The sequence below is a fragment of the Protopterus annectens genome, chromosome 2.part1, assembly GCF_019279795.1.
Source record: "Protopterus annectens isolate FY-2018-M chromosome 2.part1, PAN1.0, whole genome shotgun sequence".
Classification (NCBI taxonomy): Eukaryota; Metazoa; Chordata; order Ceratodontiformes; family Protopteridae; genus Protopterus; species Protopterus annectens.
Genome location: NC_056729.1, coordinates 870,736,721 through 870,754,935, shown reverse-complemented (window position 1 = coordinate 870,754,935; position 18,215 = coordinate 870,736,721). Strand labels below are relative to the sequence as shown.

The 18,215-nt window shown below is 38.6% G+C and overlaps 1 protein-coding gene across 1 annotated transcript in view; it reads left to right on the top strand.

Moving 5' to 3' along the window:
* The window catches only part of GPM6A (glycoprotein M6A), a 1,151,487-nt gene that overhangs the window by 759,125 nt on the left and 374,147 nt on the right, over positions 1-18,215 (top strand). Inside the window, exon 3 of the mRNA XM_044062515.1 lies at positions 9,353-9,509. Coding sequence (XP_043918450.1) covers positions 9,353-9,509 — 157 coding nt within the window. The remainder of the gene's footprint in view (positions 1-9,352; positions 9,510-18,215) is intronic.

Below are 18,215 nucleotides of genomic sequence, written 5' to 3'. Positions count from 1 at the left end.
AAATATACATTGATATATCACATGGAGCACAAATAGGTGATTAAAAAGATACTTTTTAGAGAAATTAGTTGGTTATGTAGCACAAATAAACTGACTGAAAGTATCAAAAATGAGTATTTCTTATGCTGAATGAAGGCACAATAGCAGAGGAACATAAGCTTATAGACATCAAAATTCCCAAAGGCACACTGACCGATGTCAGCAAGAAGTTTCTGGGCTAGTATAATGTAACCACTATTTGCTTGTATTGATTTACAAGCATTTAAGTTTTCTATTTGTGGAGCTTGTCATAGCTATGTGAGCTCATACTGTGATAACAGTCAACACAGCATTTCTGTGTTTGTGGTATCAGATGCAATATGACATAATGGCTATGCCTTAATAATTTCCACTTTAAAAAGTTCTCTTTCACAGTGACACTATTCATAAAAGAGCAGCCCCACTTTGATAATAAGCTAATGGAATGCTACAGGGGTCATACGGGATATATGTAAAGCCAAAAAAGTAATTGTTTGAAGCAGCAGACAACTAATATGCTGAAATGGTTCTGTTGAAGTTCTATATACCCTACAGTAAGGACAACAAAAATATAGGAGCAAACAACTATAGCTGATTGTTAATTTGAGGATTATGAATAAACATAAGATGAAGAGGTGTGATGATTTTAAGACCAGAGAATATTGACTCAAGAAAGGTCAGGTTGTCCTGGTGGAAGCAGAATTCAGAAATTTAACCCAGAACATTGCTTTCTATGGGGCATACAAGTTAAAAAGAAATCTGAGAAAAATTGGTTAACAAGATAATGTTTCTTCAATGAAACACTTTCTTGATGAGCCTGCTAATTATTGTTGTTGTCACAGTACAGATATGAAACTTTATTCAGTAACGGATGCTTTAGTGTCGTACTCTACTGCTCATGAGATCTCAAGTAAGTGTTATATAATCTTTCAGACAATCTATTATTTTTATGTACAACAGTATCCTAGCATGTCTATTTACAAGTTGAGATAGATGGGAGTGTACTGGTATGTGTGTGAAATTGAAAGAGTGTTCGCAAATGTAGATGATTATATGGTATTTTAATATGTCATTGTATTGTAAAAATAAAAAAAAAACATCATTATGAAATGTATTTTCTGGAAAGGTATTCCTACATTTGAATAATGCTTTAAAACATAATGATACATATGACATTAAATGCAATGCTCCTCTGAAAATTTGCAAAAAGGTTTATAAATGCTATGATCTTCCAAAGGTTCCACAACCTATGGCTTAGAGGTGAATTTGAAAGATAAAATTGTTTTTAGAATGACAATGGTATTGAATGCCTAAGTATTACTTTATGGCAAATTTTTATTTCTCCTAAATAACCAAGGTAAGGGAAGGTGATGTGGATATTAAGTATGCCAGCATAAATGCCCTGAAAGAATGTGGCACCAACGCCTTAAATGTAACTTCTGAAGCTATGTTTAGCAGCTTGCTTGTGCAGTGGTTTGATGGGACTAATGTTCAACTTATCTGATGGTCAGATTTCCAAATGTAGATGCAAAGTGAATGTTTTTTCTGTCACTGATTAAGACCATCTGATGCAAGACATTTATAGTCTCAGCTGAAGACACTAAGAAGCGGAGTAAGGAAGAGGGTTAAATAAGAAATGCATGAATGTTATCATATCATGCACAGCTATTAGAGAAACATAATCCCAATGTTCTGTAATTTTTGTGGATGCATTTTTGAAAGAGTTTTGATTTGTTTTTCTTTCTTTCTGGCCAAGTACTTGTGTGTCTGTACAAATAAAATGAGCTATGTTGTGTTAAAGTTGCCTGGTTTTCCTTGATTTTATGTCGAAGGAAATCCCTATGTTAATGTGACACTCTTACTATTTATTTAATGTTAATTTATGGCCTATCTTGTTAATGTAGTTTAGTGAACTAGAAGTTAAGAGGTTCTCTATGCATCACAATTACTATGAGATAGTAAAATATTGTTGCTTTCTTATAGGTGCACAGGTGGTTACTGGGTTATCTTTAAAAGCCTAGTAGTGCATATACAATATAATACTAGAGAAATCCAATATAAAGGATCATGCCAAAACTCGAGATCTTAATGACTGCCCATATCTATGAGGGTCATAGGTGAATTCCCTGGCAGGAATTTATGGTTTCCCCTCCAGTCATCCAGGCTACACTTAAACAGGATCATAGAGGGGCTCTGTTTGATGCAAATTGGTAGCCTATTCCAGAGGAGTGGCAACCTCTGAGAGACATATCTGTCTCTCCAGCAGGTCATATTTATGTTGCACGCCAGGTTAAGGTCCCTGGAGCTGGTAACCCTTGTCCCATTTGACTTGTGGATGTGCAGCATTCCCATTAGGTTTGGATCCAAGATTGCTGTTTAGGCCAGGCTCAAGTCTCCTTTAAGCAGTCTGAATGCCACTGAGTACAGTGACAGTGATTTCAGTCTATCAATGTATGACATGCTGGAGACCCTGAATTTTCTTGATTAGAAATCTCTGAGGTCTCTCAAGTTGCTGCAGGTCCCTGGTAAAGTACATATCAAAGGGAGCATTGTATTCAATTATTGTCCTGATGAGGGTTGAGCACAGGGGAGTTATGACCTCTTTCACTCTTGAGGCAATGCCTTTGCTAATAAGGTGTATGATGTAGAATGATTTCCTTACCATAGTAGACACATGGAGGTCAAAATTTAGGTTACAGTCAACTTGCATTCCCAAGTCTGTCACTACTGAGTTGTTACTTACTGTAGAGAATTATTATTTATATGATAGTCTGCAGGGATATCATTTTTACCAAAGGGGATGATAATGCATATTTTAGCACTGAGTTTGATTCCATGGTTTTGGCACCAATCATTGGTTTGTGTAAGTCCCTCTTGAAGTATATTAACATTGTTTGGGGATTCAGTGATTGCATCTAATTTGCAGTCATCAGCAAACTTAGTGAGCCATAGCTCCATTGTTTTGACCTGAAATTCTAAGAAGTACATTCCAAACAATAGGGGGCCTGGCACTGACTCCTGTGGAGCCCCACTGGTGACAGGTCTGTTAGCTGAGGTAAAGTCCCCAACTTTGACTGAGTTTAATCTGTAGGTGAGCCAGTTAGCAACCCACCTGATGACATAAGGGTTGATATTCAACTGGGAGAGTTTATCAATGATGCCCGAATGTTTGACTGTCTTGAAGGCCTTGGCTAAGTCACTGTAGGCTGTATGCACAGATTTACCACCGTCTATTGTTCTGGTGACATTTTCAATGAAGTCCACCAGCTTTAACAGGCATGACCTGCCTTTGACAAAACCAAACTGTGTCAGATCAATGATTTGGAAATCACTTATATCCTTATTTATAAGGTCCATGATGATCGTTCCATGGCCTTGTGGACAAGTCTGGTTAAGCTTGTGGGTGTGTAATTCCCATGGTCTGTTGCTGTACCCCCTTTATGAAGGAGGATGACGGTTGCTGTTTTCCATTCAGCTGGGACAAAAAACAGTACTCAGGCTGTGGTTAAAGAAGGTAGTTAATGGAGTTGCTGCCTCATGTTTTAGAACATTTAAAACGCAACCTGGGTGCCATGCGGTCCTATATAGGCTGTTTTTTTTTTTTTTTTTGGCCTTGGAGAGACCATTAATGACTTGCTCTTTGGAGATGCAAGGTGGAGGAGATGATGAGGTAATATTTTGTGTAATGTTTGGAGGGGACAATGGGTTTGAAATTTTCACCAAATTTGTCAGCTAGTAGGTTAGCTATTTTCACAGGATCAGTGTGTGTGATGCCATCCACAGCTAGTTAAGCACACATCTGGGTCTTACCTTTTAGGTTACGGATATAGCCAAAGAATGCCTTATGGTTATCCTTAGCTATGGTTGCTTTTTTTTTTTCAAAGTTATCCATAGAGCATTTTACTAGTTGTCTTATTTGTTTGTTCAAACAAAGGAAGGTGTTCTTCCAGTGCTGGAACCTCTCTTTTTTATTCTTAGACAGCAAATTCTTCCTCTTGTTATATGACTTATTAATGCTAGATGCCCAAAAGGGAGGAGTGTGTTTTCTTGAGGATCTTGTTTTGATCCTATCAGGTACATCAGAGTCAATGCATTTGCATGAGTGATTGTACAGGAAATTTGTATATGCCTTAATATAGTTGTCAATGGCATGTGTGGGAACAGGAGCTTGGAAATGATTAGGAGGGTAGAATTAGCTTTGGCGAAATGTTTTAGTCTGATTACACCTAATAAGGAGGTTCAGGTGTTACAGCCACTTCAAATGTGACAGAGTTAACCAGTGAGGGTCCTATACTTGCAGTGGTGCAATGGTCACCCATGTTGGTGAGTACCAGATCCAGAATAATTGAGTCCCTTGTGGGGTTGCATACAATTTGTTCCAGGGCATTAGTGTTACCAAAGTCCAGGACCCTTTGTGCAAACATGTTGATACTCGTGTAAGTTGCCCAGTATCCGTAAGTAATAGAAGTGCGTTAGAAACAGCAAATCTTGCTATTGAATAATTAAGCATATAAAAGTCATAGAACAAATAAGTAAACAGATTTTTAGTCAGTCACCTTAGTTCAAACAAGCAAAACATGTCAATCATTTTATTCTAATTTATTGTACAATGATTAAGTAACAAGTGTTTGACAGTGAGGTAGCTGAGACCAGAATGGGAATTTGATAAAATTTCCTTTACATTATGACAGCAGGATTGAGTGGAATGGAATACTTCCCCAAAACTATACATGTTCACAGAAAAAAAAGTAAATTGTCTTACATAAAAGAGAGTTGTCGCAACAAATGTATTTTGCATTAGTGGTTGACAATATTAGAAAAATCAGATGGCACTTATTTATCTTTGTGTTGTAAAATAGTTGAAGAATGCAAGTAAATTTATTCAAGTATAGAAAGTGAGCACCTTTTTAGCTTTTGTGTCCTGCTGAATGTGGTGTGTTGTATACTTAGAGCTTTCATTCATGCCGTCCTCCTACTAGCCATCCATTAACGAATATCCCTGCCCTAATCTAGCAGTCAAACTCCTTGAGCCTTTCTTCCTGAGTGTAGCTTAACTCACAGTTTTATGTCTAAGTTACACAAATACCTATAGGAAGTGAAGCACTGCTTTCACAGTGTTTGTATGCATACCATATTTTAGCACTGTTCAAGACTATATCCCTATTTTACCTTGAAGGAAGGTCAGGGAAGGAATGGCCTTTTCCATGTTTCATTGAAACTAGAACTTGAAACTCGTTTTTGGTAATGTTCACTGTGTCATGTTTCTTAACACCCTTGTACATGGTGAACATTACCAAAAACGAGGCTGAAGCCCTCAGCTCCGTTAAATTTTTACCAGTCCAAATTTTGAAAACAGACAAAGGCGGTGGACTGGTGATTATGAGCAATAATGACTATGAGACTAGAATGTTGGGAGTGTTGGACAGTGAGATTTATGTAAAATCTAGTTTCAATGAAATGAACACTGCACACAACAGTTTTTTCCTTTTTTAGAGACTTACTGATTGAAGGTTTGATCAGTGTTGAGGTGTACAATTATTTAGTGATTTTGAAACCAAGAATACCAAACCTGTTTGGATTACCTAAGCTCCAGAAAAATGTCAATGATCCCCCGATGAGAGCTTTTGTGAATGCAAGGTTGTCCATTACTTATGCATGTTCTAAATATGTAGACCACTTGTTAAAAAAGTATGTAGCCAGAGAAGAACACATTTGCAAAGACTCCCGGGCCTTTTTGAAAAGTTTAGAGAATTTTGTTTATCATAAGAACATTTTTTCTTAACAATAGATGATGTTGATCTTTACTTTTCTATCCCTCATGAGGTAGGAATTGAATACATTACCAAGAAATTGTTATTTTATGAGGCTGAGAGTAATGAGATAAGGTTAATCCAGGAGTTACTAGATATTATCTTAAACAACAATTTTGTTAGTTTTAATGACAACATATACAAACAAGTGGTAGGTGTAGCTATGGGTTCACCATGTGGGGGGAGCTACGCCAACCTGTTTTTAGTTCAATGGGAAAGTGAGTTTATTTTCAAGAAGAACATTTACAAGAAGGTAAAACTTTACAACAGGTTTCTGGATGATATTTTTATCATGTTTGAGGGGAGTGCAGATGACACACCAGTATTTGTGGAAACTTTGAACAATAGTACACCTTTTTTGAAATTCAACTTCACCTATGGAGAGAACATCATTAACTATTTAGATGTAGAATTAAAGAGGGATCCTGTAGGTGAAGGGTACTTGGCTAAAATATACAGAAAGCCTACGTACTCGAACACATTGTTGCACTATTCCAGTTGTCACCCGTTCCATCAGAAAAGGTCTGTCCTCAAAGGACAGCTGGTAAGAGCTGCCAGGATGACAACTGAGGATACTTCCTTTGAAGATGAATGTACCTTATTGAAACATATGTTCATGAGTCGAGGTTATACAGGGAAGATGATTGTTGAGCTAATAAGTGAAGTCCGCTTCAAAAGGTTGGCAGGTTCTTTCAGTCCATTTTTCACTAAGAGGGAACGTATTACTGAGGTAACAGATTTGAATGTGGGAGAAAGGTCAGATGGTTTGGCTCTAAGACTAGCATTACTCCACCAGAGAAATGTTCTACGGTTAAGGAAATAGTGAGTTTTAAGAGGAGTTTCATTACACCCTTTTGTTTGGAGGCAAACTTAATTAAGAACATTTTCAAAAGGAATTGGTTTTTATTGACCTTTGAGAGAGACGCAATAGAGAAATTAGGTGATGACATGGTCATTATTTTTAAGAAGGGTAAAAACCTGAAAAACATTATAGAAAACAATAGTCCGAAGCCTCTTAGGACTGAAGGAACTTATAAATGTGAAGCGTCTAACTATTGTAGGTACATTTCTGCAGGGTTTAGTTTCACAGTAAACCAGCATGAATATAAAGCCAGTGGTAGGTACAACTGTAATTCCAAATCTATGGTGTACTTCGCTTCCTGTTAGATGTGTTCAGCATTTTACGTAGGAAAAACAGACAGGAAGCTAAAGGATAGGATTTACGAATTAGGAAAAAAAGCACCACTAACGCTCTGGCTAGTGACACTGTAGTGAGCACCCCTCTCATTCATTTTTGTTCAAAGTTATAGACCAGGTAGCTTTAGATGGAAAGGGTGGACCTTACCAATTGATATTGGAGAAACATGAATTGGTTTGGCAACTTAGGTTAAATTCATATACTCTACCTGGCTTAAATGAAGTCACATCTTTAGCATGCATCCTTAAGTTAAGAAGTTTACTCAGGTGACTTGTTTTTTATAAGAAAATCATTTTTAAAAACAGTTTTAATTGTTCTTAACAATACTGTTTATCTTATTAGTCATCTATGTTAGTTGAAATGTGTTTTGTAATGTATTATACTTACTAACAGTTTCTTGCACATTTAACATACACACACACATATACATTTTTTTCGTCAAGATGTTTTAGGTGGACACTTTCTCTTCACCTTTTCTTTGACACACTTAGTCTTTTAGGCAGTTACAGTTGTTTGGTAATTTTTGCCTTGTTTTGCACAGGAACACAATGTCCATTTTAGTGTTTACTTATTTACTTATTTATTCATTATTGTTATATAGAGTAGTATATATGAGTATTTTTAACAAGATTGCTGCTTTAATAAGATTGCTGCTTTAGTAAGAAAAGTATAATTTTTGGTTTAAGATTTTCTATTCAGAATTTTTGTTGAGTGTCAAGTCTGTAACAGGATTTTCATGTTTTCTAATTGAGTGATTCTTTGAGTAATTAGGATAATGAGATGATTGTTAATGTTGACGCCCTTTTAGTTTTAAAAGGAGTGCTTTGTTGTACCTTGTTGTCTGAAGAAGTTTTCCATTAGTGTTGACGAAAAGCTCTTTACAATAAACTGCAGTGAGTGGTTCAAGTTAGATCGGAGCCTGTGTTTTGTTTCATTTTCTCAAGTTTCTTTGTCATTTTTCTGGGTTTACAGATATACATATGTGTCATCATGAGTTAATATGTTTATCACATTCCCTTTTTACTGTCACATTCCCTTGTATTTTTGGTCTAGTCCTCTTTGCTCTGGATGCATGGTTGTGGATAGTTATTCTTCATAGGTTCATAGGTTGGTGCTAGGCTATCAGCCCAAAGGCCTATACAAACCTAGCCATAACAATTCCCTGGCTATTTCTTCCCACATTATTTACTTTCCTGGACCCCTGTCTAGCAGAGCGACTGACGTGATCCCTGGGGTGAATTTCCTTTCTCCCATCCAATTGTCAAGGTTCCTCTTGAAGAGGTCCAAAGAGGCACTCTGCTTGACATGTATGGGCAGTCTATTTCAGAGTCCGGGGAGTCTCTGGGTCAGGAACCTATCCCTCCAGCATGTTTTGTTTATTGTGATGACAAGGTTTAGATCCCTGGAGCGTGTAGCTCTGAGGGATTTCTGTAAGTGTAGCATGTCCAACAGCTCTGGGTTTGACATGGCCTTGTATGTTAAGCAGAGATCGCCTCTGAGTAGACGATATGTATCCAGTTTTGGGTTTGAGCTACATCTCACTGATGCAGAGGATATGTGGTCTGAAGGGACTAGTCCAGGAGTGAAAATTCTTCATTGTTGTGGTACTTGCTGTAAATGTTTCCATGAATGATTTTCATTGCTTTTTGTTCGGTGATGGTAATGGGATATTTGTCACAGCATGCCTCTGTTAAGTGAGCTGGGATTTGATGAATTCCTCCAAGTATAGGAAAAGTAATGAGAAGAAATTTGTTGAGTTATTGGTCTGGAAAATCTCTGTATATAAGTTGTGTTTTGTTAAATCTCCAGAAATGGTTTTGCCACATGGTAAAGCATAGTGCACTACAAAGCTATGAATGGTAGGTTGACCTAGAGGTTTGCTTGTTTGTAGGCACGCCCATTCAACGCATGTCTTTCGAGCGCCCACTCGACCGCAGGGAGGACATGCAGACTCCACAAAGAAGGCACTGCCAACCCGAGCCGAGAATCGAACGGGAGAACCTCTTGCTGTGAGGCAACAACGTTACCACTGCACCACCGCGGAAGTAATTAGGTTGACCTAGAGGAATTGTTAATATCTTGTCCACATTCAAAGCTGCTGTGAGAAGTAAATGGGTAATGGGGTGGGCCAATGGCTTATCCGAATGATATGGAGAGAGATACTATAGGCTACATAATAAAGAGCATCAGCGAATAATAGGAGAATAGCTGCAGAGATGGAGGCATTACACTGCTTGAAGAAATCAACATTGTTAACAACAACTGAATCAATGAATGTGATAAATAGTGAAAAGCTTACTTTTACTAAGCAACTTTTTTCTTGTAGGATTGACATTTTCAAGTACGTTATCTATGGTGTGGCAGCAGCATTCTTTGTCTATGGCATCTTGCTGATGGTCGAAGGATTCTTCACAACTGGAGCAATCAAGGACCTCTATGGCGACTTCAAAATCACAACCTGCGGCCGATGTGTTAGCGCATGGGTAAGGAAATTAAATCACATTCTCCAGAACAAGCACACAATTGTTAGTCTGTGTTATTATCCCAGTTCAGTAACTGTAACTTGATTTATTCAACCTGTATCATAAACAGGAGTAAAATTACTTAAACTGGGAGTAGGCCTTTTGAAATATGGTCCATTTTTGTAAGCCTTTTTATAGATAGACCTTACATAAAAGTAAGTCACCTACACTGATACCAACTCTTAGGATCTGGACCTGTGTGTTATATTTTATGGATAATTACAGAATGGGTGTGAAATAACTGGGAATTCATGGAAGCATTATGGTATGGGATTGCTCCTAGCCTGTATAGAGTATAAACTAAGGCCTAGTTTATATGAGATAGGAATAAAGTTTAAGTTTCATAGCATGTTTCAATTTTTTCACAAAATGGGTATGATCCATGCAGAACCTTGAGAGAAAGTAAACTTTGAGAAAAACAGGGAAATAAATACTGTGGGAAGAAATAGCCAGGGAATTGTTATGGCTAGGCTTGAATAGGCCCTAGGCCCGATATCCTAGTACCAACCTATGAACAAAACAAGAGTAGTGGTTTTCAAAACTATTTTGATTTTCAGGGCAATTTTTTGGTTCATTTTCCAAGCATTTGCATTCAAATGCATGTTTATTGTTGTCATGGGGTATCTTTCAGGATCCAGCAGGAATCTGTGCTCTTTTAATATCTGTTGGTTCATTCTAAAGGTTAAGGGTGTGTAGTAATAATATTAATCCAGCTGTCCACAGTTTAATGCCATCTGTCTCCTTCTGCAGACTGCAATTCTAAGCAAGCCACTTGATAATGACACCCTGGTCATTCTTAATAAGAAGTATTAAGATACAATGATCTTACCTCTACAAATGAATGAGTGATGGAGTTATTACTGATGTAAACCATATTCTCCCATAGAATAATGTATTTTTGTTTTTAGACATATGTTCTTGTTGATATGTACACAGAGTAATACTAAATGGTTTACAGAGTTTACTGGTTTTGCAATATAATAATAATCACTAGTTTAATATTTCTTAGCCAGGTAAAATGTGAGATTTATGAGGGTGAGTTCCTGTAATAGTCAGGGTCAGGTGTGTTAAAGCAGCTCATAAGTGTCAAAAGAAACATTAATCATTAAACATATACAGGCAGAAAGTAAAGCATGTCAGTAACTAAAAAAATTATAAAACAATGTAAACTGGCAATATGATGAAAGGAACCAAGTTATTACTCCAATACCCAATTGTCTTGTTCAGTGTCATTCAATTATTTATTTATTTGTATTTTATTTACTGGGAAAGTCCACTGGACCATAGAGAACCCATTTTTAGTGGAGGCTCGAGGAGAAAAGCTCCTCAGTACATGAATTCAACAGTTTAAATTACAAGATTTGAGTTGCAAAGAATAAATTTGTACAAAATAGAGTAAAAACCATAAGAGTAGTATAATCTGTACAGTCAAAAGTATCAAGTAAGGAGGATAATATAGGGGGGCTTGGTGCATGTACACTTCCTGCTTGAGATGATTGTGAAGGGAAGTTTTGAAAGAGATAGGATTTTGAGTTGTTCCAACTGATAGAGGCAGAGCATTCCAGTTTTTGGCAATTGAGCCAGGTGGGAGGTTAGGTTTGTGAACCTGCGGGAGTTTCTGATCCCCTGATCTAAGAGGCTTGTTTGGGTGGTAGTAGCTAAATGAAGAACTCAGGGCAGGATAATCTAGGGGTATAAAGAGCATTTTGTGAGGTGTGATTAGTTGCAATTAGGAGAGAGAGTTTGGTAGTTGTAGCCATTTCAGTGATTTAAGAGCCATGCAGTGTTGGGTCGAGTATTTAGAATTAGTTGCAAATTTTGCAATTTCTATTGTAGCATGTCTCAGGTTTAGATATTGAAGATCTTTGAATATTGGTAAGCAGATGCCATAAGTGAGACATAACCTATCCATCTACTCAGTAGTCTGCAAGAGGACACTATTCAGTTATTTGGCTTAGGCATACACATGCCAATACATATATGTACAAACACCAATACATATATGTACAAAACGCACTTATGGGCAGCTTGGGGGAATCTATGATCTTTGAGATGTGAAAAGAAACTATAGTACAAGGAAAAATATGTCATTACAGGAAGGACATGTAAACTCTGCATGGAATGCACCCCTACTGAGAACCAAATTGAGAAACAAGATTTGTTTGGTACATACAAAATAATTCTGCATAAGGAAAAGAAAGAAAAAGTAAACAGATTTGATTATTATAATGAATTTGTCTGCTATCATTGAGTAACCTTCTTACTGTTTCCTCAGACCACTGTGATTTGAAGCAAATAGTGGAGTGTTCGCAAGTGAATTTCTGAACTGCCCTGTTTAGGTAGAACTCTTAAGGAATGTGGCAAGCAAATCACAAACAGCAGTTGAAAATATGAAGAAAGCTATATCATTATTTCTACTGTATGAATTTGACCTTACAAAGATTTGAACATGAGTAGAGTGGGATGCAGTTAAATATCTTTGATCTCTGACTATGAGATTATAGGTTCGTAGTTAAGTACTAGGCTAGCAGGACATTTTTAGCCTAGTCAGTTTCCCATTCAGTGCTGGTATTAAAGTATGCCATTTGTTTACAGATTGGCCATCCTCATTCTTTTTGGCTATAATTGTATATTAACCCTCATGAGAATCTCTGGAAACATACCAGATAATTTGAGGAGACCCATGCATGGGATAAAGAATTTAGATGCTGCCACTATACATTAGACATACAGGGGGCAGTCCTGGGGTAGTTTTTGTGTTTCCCATCCATAGATCCAAATTGTCCTTGAATATGGACAAGGATGAACCTTGTTTTATATGAATGGGGAGTCCACATAGCAGTGGTATCTTCTGCAAGATATACATGTCCCTCCAAACCATTCTGTTGATCTTGCAGAAAAGGTTTAAATCCCTAGAATGAGTATTTCTGATGATATTTGACTTACTGATGTGCAGTGAATCCATCAGTATTAGATTGGAGGATGCTTTGTATGCCAGACAGAGGTCACCTCTAAGCAGTGTATAGGATACCCAGGTATTGTGACAGGGAGTCATAAAATGTAGGACATGTTTAGGCCTTGGATCCTTTTAGTATGGTATCTCTGCAGGTTTTCCAGTTGTTGCATGTGTCTGCCCAGTTATATGCCAAAGGTGGCATTACACTCAATGATTGGTCTAATGAGGATTAAGAAATGGATACAATGACATCCCTAAATCTAGACACAGTCCCTTTGTTTATAAGCTGTGCAATTTGGAATGACATTCCTTACTATAATGGATACATGTTGAACAAAAGTTGTCACTGTCCACATAAATTCCCAAATCCTGAACAACTGTGTCAGCTGTTAGGGGCTTATTGTCAGTGTGGTAGTTCCCTGGGGTAGATTACTTCCCAAAGGATCATCTTCATCATCAGCCCCCTTTTTTCCCATTGTTTTCTACATGGGGTCAGGGTATCATGTTAATTGTCGCCAACTCTCTCAATTCAGTGCCACACTCCTGCCTTCTTCAACACTCATGCCTGACTGTCACAGAGCTTCTTTCACACAATCCATCCACATCTTTGCTGGATGTCCTTCCTTCCTCTTACCTTCTTCTGTCTGTCCCAAATCTTCCTCACCAGATTATCTTCTGCTTTTCTACACATGTGCCCAAACCACCGTAATCTGTTCTCTTTGGTCTTTTCTGCAATTGGACCTACTTTGGCTTCTGCTCTTATGTCCTAATTTCTTCATCTGTCCCACAGTGTGCATCCTACTACCTTTCTCAGACACTTCATTTCTATCACCTCTAGCTTCTTCAACTGTTACTGCCGTTACTGCTCAGGTTTCTGTACCATACAGTAGTACTGGTCGCACCACTGTCTTGTACACCTTACTTTTCAGCTTCTTTGGCATTCTTCTGTCATATACTACACCTGATACTCTATGCCAGTTGGCTGCAGCCCCTCTAGTTCTAGCTTTGACCTCTTCATTCAGACTACCCTTCTCCTCAACCACCCCTCCCAGATACTTGAAGCTGTTTACCTGTTCCACTATCTTCCCATCTGTCTCTATTCTCAGCTTCTTCTGATTTCCCCAATCTGCTGCCATTATCACTGTCTTATCTGTGCTTAGTTTCATCCCATGAGCCTTCAGATTTGCATTCCATTCTCCTATCCTTTGCTGAAGTTCTAGCTCAGAGTCTGCCTGCACTGCCACATCACCTGCATACGGCAGCTGTGTTGATCTCTCCCCTCCAACCTTTTTGCTAATGTAGTCCATCACCAGTATGAACAGCAGCGGGCTCAGAGCTGAACCGTGATGTACACCCACTCCCACTGGGAACCCCTTTGTGAGGCAGAACACTATTCATACTTGAGTCATTGGGTCCTTGTTTATAGCCTGCACTAAGTCTACCAATGTTTCTGAGACTTCAAACCACCACATTACTCCCCAGAGCAGCTATATTAGGACTTTGTCATATGCTTTCTCCAAATCTAGGAATGCCCAGTTGGACTCTCTCTTCATCTCTAGCTTCTTCTCAAGTATCTGTCTCAATGCAAACATTGGGTCAGTTGTGCTGCAACCTGATATGAATCCAAACTGCTCATCTCCCATCTTACATTCTACTACTCTGCATATCCGTTTATCAATCACCTTCTCGAGAACTTTCATGCAATAGGGTGGGAAGTTGGCATAATGGTTAAGGTGTTTACCTTACAGACACAAGGTGTAGGGTTTAATTCTCACACGAGGTAATTGGCTAGGCTTAAAATGGCCCGCAAGGGCACTTAGCCTAGTACTAATCTGTGAACCTAGGAGTTTGATGCCTTATGTACTGCACACAGTTGTGGATGTTCCCTTTGTTCTTGTACACTGGCACAAGTAAGCTTATTCTCCAGTATGCTTATTCTCCAGTCATCTGGGATATGTCTTTCTCTCCACACTGCTATTATTACCCTCAGGAGCAATTTCTCCCCTATCTCACCCAGCATCTTTATCATATCTGCTGTGACCTCATCTGAGCCTGCTGCTTTCCCAGACTTCATCTTCCTTAGTGCTGTTCTTACTTCTTCTAGGGTAGGCTCCTCTTCTTCTCTCATTGTAGGCTGTTTCTGGGGCAGTTCAGCTTCTGTGTGGTTTTCTTCATTCAGAAGCTGCTGGAAATACTCCTTCCATCTGCCTTTGATGCCATCTGGGCTGGTGAGCAGGTTGTTGCTGGCATCTCTTATGAAGGGTGTCTGACTATCTTTTTTATCTTTCTGTCTTTGCCTTGCAAACTGATATAGTTTCTTTGTGCCCCTTACTGAGTCACTTTCCAGAAGTTGGCACAGTGCCTCTGATGCCCTATTCTATGATCTATTCTTCTATGTTATTGCAACCTCTTTCTTAGATTCTTTGTTAGCCAACCAGTAGTCCTTCCTAGTCTGGTCAGTCTTTTCTGTCTCCTACTTCTTCCTGCACTTCTTTCTTTTGATGACTTCCTAGACTTCTGCATTCCACCACCAGCTTTCCTTATGTACCTTATTTCCATACCTGGCTCAGCCACATATTTTTTCTGTAGAACTAACACATGTTGTTTTTAGGTGCTGCCATTCTTCTTCAACTCCACCTATTTCATCCTCTTCTTGGGGTGCTAGAGCCCCGAGTAATTCCTTGAACTGTTGTGCTTTCTCTCTAGTCAACTTCCAGGTCTTCAGCCTGGTCTCTATTGACCTTAGAGCCTTCCCTGACCACTGCTTCAGCTGATTGTTGCAACTAGTGGTTTATGTTGGTGGCTGACTGTTTCACTGGGGATGACTTTGCAATCATGGATTCTACCCCAGTGTCTTTTCCTTGCTAGGATGTAGTCTACCTGAGTTGCATGATGACTACTATTGTATGTGATCTTGTGATTCTCTCTCTTTTTGAACCATGTGTGGGCTACTATCAAGCCATTTGCCAGACAGAAGTCTAGAATGGCTTCTCCTTCTTTATTCCTGTTGCCCCACCCATTTAGACCCAGGCAGTCCTCATATTGTATTCTGTCTGTCCCAATATGTGCATTCAAGTCACCCAGTATCAACACCAATTCATATTCTCCTGCTTTATCTAGTAGGTCCTACAACTGCTGTCTGAATGCTCTCTTTTTCCTCACTATCACAACCCTGCTGTGGGGCATAGGCTGAAATTATGAATACTGTGCCCTATCATTACACTGGAGTCTGACTGCCATGAGTCTGTCATTAATTCTGATGATATCCCTTACTGCCTTCTGAAGCCTCTCTATCACCACAATTCCTACACCAGTTCTAGCCTGCCCTCCACCTGAGTAGTAGACTCTGGATCCCAAGCCAAGTGGCTTTGCTGCACTGCCTTTCCATCTTGTCTCTTGGATACATAGGATGTCCAGCCTCCTCCAGATCATGTCATCCACTTCCAAGCTGTGTCCTGTCAGTGAACCTATATTAAGCGTAACAATTCTCTGTTCATGTTTGGCAGGTTATTTGGATTTACGTCCAGCTTTCTCTCAACAGAGCTAACCCAGGTAACCCAGGCTGAGCAACTAGACACTGGCTAGCCAGTAGCTTATTGACCTAGGGCTTCTGGGCTTTATGGTGGGCACACATTGGCCAATAGGGGCACGTATACCCCTCCCACTATTAGCAATGTTCCTGGGTGTGGGTCAGAGTATTCTGGGTCCTCAGCCCACTTATCACTGGTAACTTCCCATTGCCTATTTTTGGTGACATTAGTCAACATGACTGAATCACCTGTCGCCATATTTTACACTGTTGAGTGGCTAACCCTGCCATGGCATGCAGTCTGTGATCTCTCCTATCTTGGGGATACTGTGCACCACAGGAGATGCCCAAAGAGGTTAGGCTGTACAACTCTTCCCCCTATAGGGCGCCATGTAGAGTCTGTGCTGTTGTCCACAGCTCCATTCATTGGTGAGTTTGAGATGGAAACACTCAGGATGTTTTTCAAACATGGGAGAAACCCCAAGGAGACACTGGGAGAACACAGAAACTCCAAACAGGCATTGGTCTGTGGTTAGGATTGAACCTTGCACCTTGTGCATGGGAGGCGAAGACCTTAACCACTGAGCAATCTGGTACTTCCCAAACGATGAACCACAAGGGAGATGAAGAGCGAAAAACACAAAACCCACAACCAAACAAAATTCGCTCTAGAAAAGCCAAATAAGGGTCCAAGGCCTGGAACAACGAAGTTAGTTGAAAAAAGGCTTTAATCACAAACCAGCCAAGCACACTTTAACGCTGTAATGCAAAACTGCGTTTTCGAATATCTTCATCAGAAACCAAAACGTATATCCTACATCATACAAATACTTTCCTTTTATAACCTACATAATAAAACAATCAATCAATACAATAAAACAATTACTTTGTGTCATTGCCCACAGTAACTCATCTTGGGAAGACTGGTATTAATTACATTTTATCAAAAAATACTTATTTTAAAAAGCATTTTTTTAAAAAATGAATTTATAAATGTTTAATACATATAAAGTTATAATACATATAATATTACTTATAAATAATACCAACAATCAATTACAAATAAATATACTATATGAATTAAAATGAGTTAAATAAATCATGTGTTTGACACCATCTAATGGACAAAGATGGAATTGTAAGTCATAACTTCGCTGCCCTTAGTTTAAGAACAGGGAGGAGGGAAACCATATAATTGAGACCAGTATTCATGTTGGCCTCTAGTATGATCTGCCAATAGAGTTCCCTATATTCCAGCTTAGTTTCCCACATACCACCCCTAGCATCTTTGGGAACCACTTCTAAAACAAAAAAGAGGAAGGAGGCCTGTTGGCAAATCTGTGTATGTCGAAATAATGCATTGTTGCCATTACATTTTTTAATTTCATAAAGATGTTTATAAATTCTAGACTTTAACTTCCTTTCTGTCTTTCCCACATAAAAGGAATGACAGAGTTGACAAATAGCAATGTACACAACTCCATTGGCGTTACAATTGGAATATGTGTTACCAAAAATCTGCCTGTCTCTACTGGGAAGGTGGATACTGGTACTATTAGCAATGTACTGACATTGCGAACAGAAACCACACTTAAATGTTCCAACCTTACCTGTTCTAGTCTTGTGATTCGAACTACCCCCAAATTCAAACAAATTCTTGAAATTAAAATCTTTCTTGTATGTAAATTTTAATGGTTCCTTGTATATGTGTTCCAAATCAGTAAACTGTTTAAACCTATCCCATTATCTTGTAATAGTCTGTTTGATAATATCCGAGTCTCCAGTATAATCCATAACATATGCTTTTTCCCAGCAATTCAGGACATTCTTGTTGATTGTAGGACTAACTTCTTCCAGACCCAAGATTGGTGCAAATCTACCCTTTCTTCCCTCCAGTACCTCCTGAAACAACCCACTAACCAACTTTTCTTGATACCCCCTCTCTCTAAACAATTCCATAATAAATCCAGCATCATTGACAAAATCTAAATCGTCAGAGGTCATGCGACTAGACCTCACCAGTTGCCCCTTAAGAAGATTCTTTTTCTGAAAAAAGGAGTGACCGCTCGTGAAATGTAAATAGGAATTCGAAAAAGTATTTTTCCGATGAATTTTAGATTTAAAGGAATTATTAGACTTGGTTAAAGAAACATCTAAGTAGATACATTCATGTTTGTTTAAA